At 52.1% G+C, this 6,000-nt stretch overlaps 1 protein-coding gene across 1 annotated transcript; it reads left to right on the forward strand.

Annotated features, from left to right (window-relative positions):
• Positions 1–1,422: 1,422 nt before the first annotated feature.
• LOC123091492 (cytochrome P450 71A1) lies at positions 1,423–3,240 on the forward strand. The gene has a single exon (XM_044513028.1). It carries the CDS (start codon positions 1,568–1,570, stop codon positions 3,083–3,085), a length of 1,518 nt encoding a protein of 505 aa, XP_044368963.1. The 5' UTR covers positions 1,423–1,567; the 3' UTR covers positions 3,086–3,240.
• Positions 3,241–6,000: the final 2,760 nt, after the last annotated feature.

Raw genomic sequence — 6,000 nt, forward strand, 5'->3', positions numbered from 1 at the left:
AGTTATCAAAGTCAGACTCAATGGCTATGTGGTTGCTTGTTAAGCTTGTTGTAGTTAACATGCCTTTTTATTTTTAACTCCGTTGGTTTTAGCATGCTAAATATTCACAATCACTCTATTAATGGTAGCGTGGCAATTTTTGTTTTGTTTTAGTATGTACTTACGCAGGGTGGCAACGGGAGATGTTGTGTACCATCGAGATTAGCTTCATCATATGCTTATACTAAATCATTGTTCAATTACAATTTACTTTGTAATACATACTGTTTGCATTTTCGTACATATGTCAAGGGTATAGATCTATACTTGAGATCCACACTTCGAGCTTTTTTATGCATAAGGCAATGAGATATCAATGAACATACATCAGTTAAGAAAATAAGAAAGATGGTAAGTATGAAGACACTGATGATGACAATTAAACTCTTTGTTTACGCTTTATCCAAGACCATCGTGAACTTTAGGATGGTAAAAACATATGAACTTTCTTTTTCCTGCCCACAATGAGTATTTAGGCAACAATATCTGAATATTTCCATTTATATTGGTTCTCAAAGCAATTTACTGAAGATTACATTGAACAACATGATTGGTGTTGACGCGAATAAAACTAAAATACTCACTCCGCTCTAAACAGTTCAAAACTAGCTGTCTTAAATGTCTTATAAAAACGAACAGAGGGAGTATTTCAGTTGATGACTATAATGATTTAGAAGTCTTTCTCAAGATGATGAAGGATGAGCGGACAATCATCACAAGCGGTTGCACTAAAGTTATGTGCGCCTTGGACATGAAGATGCACACAATATGGTCATTCAACTTCTTCGCCTACACCAACAACAAAATGTTTTTCGCCTCTTCTATGCTACTATGGTTCTTGTTTTAGAATGTTAGTTGATCTGAACTTGAACTTTTAAGGTCTGTACACCCCTCGTAAGGGGTTAGTTATCTAGGGAGCTGAACTTGCTACCTAAACTTGTTCTCGTGTGTTGGTTTCGTTAATGAAGTTGGAGGGGAGTTCCCCCTCTTTTTTGCTAAAAAAAGGTTCTTGTTTTAATTTGGTGCTCCTGTAATGCTCGAACGTATGCTATTGTGATTTGAATTACGCAATGGTGTTTGAACCTATGTAAATTGGATATGCATGATGGATATGAAACATGTGATTGCCTATTTTCGAATACAAATTCTGAAGAATTTTCAATTGTAGGAATTAAATTATGAAAACAACCCAGTTGTGCTGGTCGTTACAGTGCGCACGGTATTCAAAAACAAAACGTGTGCGATGAACCAGCTCACATGCTTTAACTGCGTTTGCAACCGTGGGAAGTTCACCGATACCATGCGATGTGGTTGACGGGTGATCTTTAGCCATGCCGTAATGCTCGAAACTCAGGGGTTAATTATGTCGGGCTCTCTTCCTCCGTGTACCGCAGCTGTGGTGCCTACAACTTGTACCGTACTAGTATCTTGGCAAGAAGTAAGACCGATCGCTTCAAAAAGTTTCTCGCTCGAGAGTTCGTACGTCTCGATTACATTCCGTCGGGTGCAGCTAGGCTAGGCAGCAGACATGATGACCGTCTCGCTTGTTGTCGCGCTGTTCAACTCGCCCTTCGTCCTCACCACCCTCGCCTTCCTCCTCTTCACCCTCCTCGTCTCCAAGACGCGCAGCAAGGTTGCTGCCCGGGGAACGTTGCCTCCGTCGCCGCCCAGCCTGCCACTCTTCGGCCACCTTCGTCTACTCGGGAGCCTGCCGCACAGGAGTCTCCGGTCACTGGCCGCCTCCTACGGCCCGGTCATGTACCTACGCCTCGGGCGTGTGCCCACCGTCGTGGCGTGCTCCGCGGCCGCCGCGGAGGAGGCCATGAAGACCCGCGACCTGGCCTTCGCCAGCCGCCCCAAGCTGTTCATGGTCGACCGGTTCTACTACGGCACGGGCGGCATCGGGTTCGCGCCGTACGGCGAGCACTGGCGCCAGGCCCGCCGCGTCTGCGTCACCCACATGCTTAACCCGCACCGCCTCATGTCCTTCAGACGCGTCAGGGGGCAGGAGGTCGCCGCCCTCGTCGACCGGGTCCGCCGCGCCGGCACCGTCGTGAACCTGAGCGACAACCTCATCGTCTACTCTTTCACCGCCATCTCTCGCGCCACGTTTGGCGACACGAACTACGGGATCGACGGCGACGAGGGGGGAGCGAGGCTGAGGAAGGTGTTCGCCGAGATCGAGGAGCTCCTGGGCACGGTCCCCATGGGGGAGAAGGTGCCATGGCTGCGGTGGGTCGACGTCCTGACGGGACTGGAGCGGAAGACGAGGCGCGCTTTCGAGGAGATGGATGGACTGCTCGAGCGGGTCATCACGGACCATCGCCAAAGGCGTGGCGCCGGGGACGACGATCAGCGTGACTTCGTGGACGTGCTGTTAGGTGCCAACGAGCTCGACACGAACGGCATCAAGGCCATCATCCTGGACATGCTTGCTGCCGCCACGGATTCAACGTTCACGTTGCTGGAATGGGCCATGGCGGAGCTCATCAACCACCCGCAAGAAATGCGCAAGCTCCAGGACGAGGTCCGCACGGCCGTTGGCGACGCCGGCCACGTCACCGAGGACCATCTGCCGGATCTGCGCTACCTGAAGGCCGTCGTCAAGGAGACCCTCCGGCTCCACCCTCCCACGCCGCTCCTCCTGCCCCGGGAGACGGTCGAGGACACCCAGCTGCTCGGCTACCACGTCCCGGCAGGCACGCGGGTGCTGATCCACGCCTGGGCCATCGGCCGTGACCCAGCGACGTGGGGCGACCGCGCCGAGGAGTTCCTACCGGAGAGGTTCTTGGAGTACACCCACGAGATGGGGCAAGACTTCGCGTTCTTGCCCTTCGGCGCCGGGAGGAGAGGTTGCCCTGGGGTCAGGTTCGCCATGCCGTCCAACGAGCTGGCCCTAGCGAGCCTGGTGTACCACTTCGACTGGGAGCTAGTCGGCGGGAGGAAGCCGCCCGTGGACATGACCGAGCTGCACGGGCTCTCCGTGCGCCTGAAGACGCCTCTGCTTCTGGCTGCTAAACCGTGGTCAGGCCGTGGTGTCGAATGAGAGAAAAGCGTCTCTACATGCTTCTTTTTCTAAGTAAGTACGAGCTAGCTCAGAGCTCGGATGATCATTATCGACCAAGTCTAGTAATGTATAGTACCAAGATTCCCAATGTCATTGAGATGCGTGTTGACAAATTAAGAAGTTATTTCCATGTATTGTTCACTTGTTAATTTCCTTACCCGTATTTGTTGAGCAGTAACTTCAAACTGGGACATGGCCTTTCAGTATCATATTTTTTTTGCACTCTCTGTGTACGCGTTCATAGCACCACTAATTGCAAATTGAAATAACATTCTCAAAAAAGAACAGAAAAAGAAGACAGACATGATATGAAGCTATACGGTGGTATTGCAAAGAAGCAAGCCTGCGGGTTTGAGCATATACCGCACGTACAATGTAATTTTCACTGGCAGTGTGTCGGGCAATCTTAAAGCATCTACGGCCCGGTGCCTTAGATCCGCCTCATATGCTCCGGCGGAATATCCGGTTGTAAAATTTTAACCCAGACGAGCGCCTCAAACGAGTCTCAAACGCTCAGACTGACCGGCACCCCTCATATTCAGCCTAAAAATTGTGCGGACATGGGCGCCCGGGCGCGCCCGAACACGTCGTCACGTCAGACCTGCCCCACGCAGGCCCAACTGACCCAGCATATATTACTTCCCATCCGTTCGTCGGACCAAACCCTAGCCACTTCACTCCACTCCTCTCCGCCACCCAAGGTCGTCCCCATCACCGTCTCCGACATGACGGGCAGTGGATCCGAGTCCTTCACCTTCAGATCCGTCGACCCGAGCTCATCTCACGTGGCCCCGAAGAGGAGATGGCCGTATGGCTTGCGCTCCGCTGTGCCCGGGAGGAGGCCCATGCGCGACAGCGGTCGGACTTCTTCCCTCGGGAATCCATTGCGCCCGTCCAAATGGCGATGGATCCGACGCTAGGGCAACCGTCGCTGCCTCACCAGAGGCGATGCGGTCCGTCTGGCGTCCGAACGCGGTGGTGGAGGCGCAACCCCTCCGTTGGCGCGCCGAGGCCGTGGACGCACAGTGGGCATCATCCGACTCAAACATGGCGCGACATGTCCGCCGTACGCGGCAGCGGGCACGGGACGCGGCGGCAGCGCTCGCGGCGGTGGAAGTCGGCGAGGCGGAGTCGCATTCTCCGACGCCCCGTACGGTGCACCAGTCCGGGCACTGCAACCGCGTCGTGGTGGATGTCGCCGGCTCATCCCAGGACGGATCTATCATCGATCTGACGTCCACCGGCACCCAACAGGTTCCGAGCTCTGGCGAGGAAGAGTAGGGCATGGGAGACGACAGCGCCTTGAGTCCCTTGAGCCGGCTCGTGTCCCATGTGTTGGGAAACGTAGTAATTTCAAAAAAATTCCTATGCACACGCAAGATCATGGTGATGCATAGCAACGAGAGGGGAGAGTGTTGTCCACGTACCCTCGTAGACCGTAAGCGAAAGCGTTAGAACAACGCGGTTGATGTAGTCGTACGTCTTCATGGCCCGACCGATCAAGCACCGAAACTACGGCACCTCCGAGTTCTAGCACACGTTCAGCTCGATGACGATCCCCGGACTCTGATCCAGCAAAGTGTCGGGGAAGAGTTTTGTCAGCACGACGGCGTGGTGACGATCTTGATGTTCCACCCTCGCAGGGCTTCGCCTAAGCACCGCTACAATTATTATCGAGGTGGACTATGGTGGAGGGGGGCACCGCACACGGCTAAGAGATCCAAGGGATCAATTGTTGTTGTGTCTAGAGGTGCCCCCCTGCCCCCGTATATAAAGGATCAAGGGGGAGGGGGCGGCCGGCCAGGAGGAGGCGCGCCAAGGAGGAGTCCTACTCCCACCGGGAGTAGGATTCCCCCCCTTCCAAGTAGTAGGAGTAGGAGTCAAGGAAAGGGGGAAGAGAAGAGAAGGAAGGAGGGGGCGCAGCCCCTCCCCCTAGTCCAATTCGGACTAGGCCTTGGGGGGGGCGCCCAACCTCTCCTCTCTCTTTCCCCTAAATCCCAATAAGGCCCATATACTCCGCGGCGAATTCCCCTAACTCTCCAGTACTCCGAAAAATATACGAATCACTCGGAACCTTTCCGAACTCCGAATATAGTCGTCCAATATATCGATCTTTACGTCTCGACCATTTCGAGACTCCTTGTCATGTCCCCGATCTCATCTGGGACTCCGAACTCCTTCGGTACATCGAAACTCATAAACTCATAATATAACTGTCATCGAAACCTTAAGAGTACGAACCCTACGGCTTCGAGAACTATGTAGACATGACCTAGAACTATTCTCGGTCAATAACCAATAGCTGAACCTGGATGCTCATATTGGCTCCTACATATTCTACGAAGATCTTTATCGGTCAAACCGCATAACAACATACGTTGTTCCCTTTGTCATCGGTATGTTACTTGCCCGAGATTCGATCGTAGGTATCTCAATACCTAGTTCAATCTCGTTACCGGCAAGTCTCTTTACTCGTTATGTAATGCATCATCCCGCAACTAACTCATTAGCTACATTGCTTGCAAGGCTTATAGTGATGTGCATTACCGAGAGGGCCCAGAGATACCTCTCCGAAAATCGGAGTGACAAATCCTAATCTCGAAATACGCCAACCCAACATGTACCTTTGGAGACACCTGTAGAGCTCCTTTATAATCACCCAGTTACGTTGTGATGTTTGGTAGCACACAAAGTGTTCCTCCGGTAAACGGGAGTTGCATAATCTCATAGTCATAGGAATATGTATAAGTCATGAAGAAAGCAATAGCAACATACTAAACGATCAAGTGCTAAGCTAACGAAATGGGTCAAGTCAATCACATCATTCTCCTAATGATGTGATCCCGTTAATCAAATGACAACTCATGTCCATGGCTAGGAAACTTAACCATCTT

The sequence above is a fragment of the Triticum aestivum genome, chromosome 1B, assembly GCF_018294505.1.
Source record: "Triticum aestivum cultivar Chinese Spring chromosome 1B, IWGSC CS RefSeq v2.1, whole genome shotgun sequence".
Taxonomy (NCBI): domain Eukaryota; kingdom Viridiplantae; phylum Streptophyta; class Magnoliopsida; order Poales; family Poaceae; genus Triticum; species Triticum aestivum.

Excerpts from the sequence above, each read along its gene's own strand:
- LOC123091492 (XM_044513028.1), top strand. The coding sequence starts at position 1,568 with ATGATGACCGTCTCGCTTGTTGTCGCGCTGTTCAACTCGCCCTTCGTC.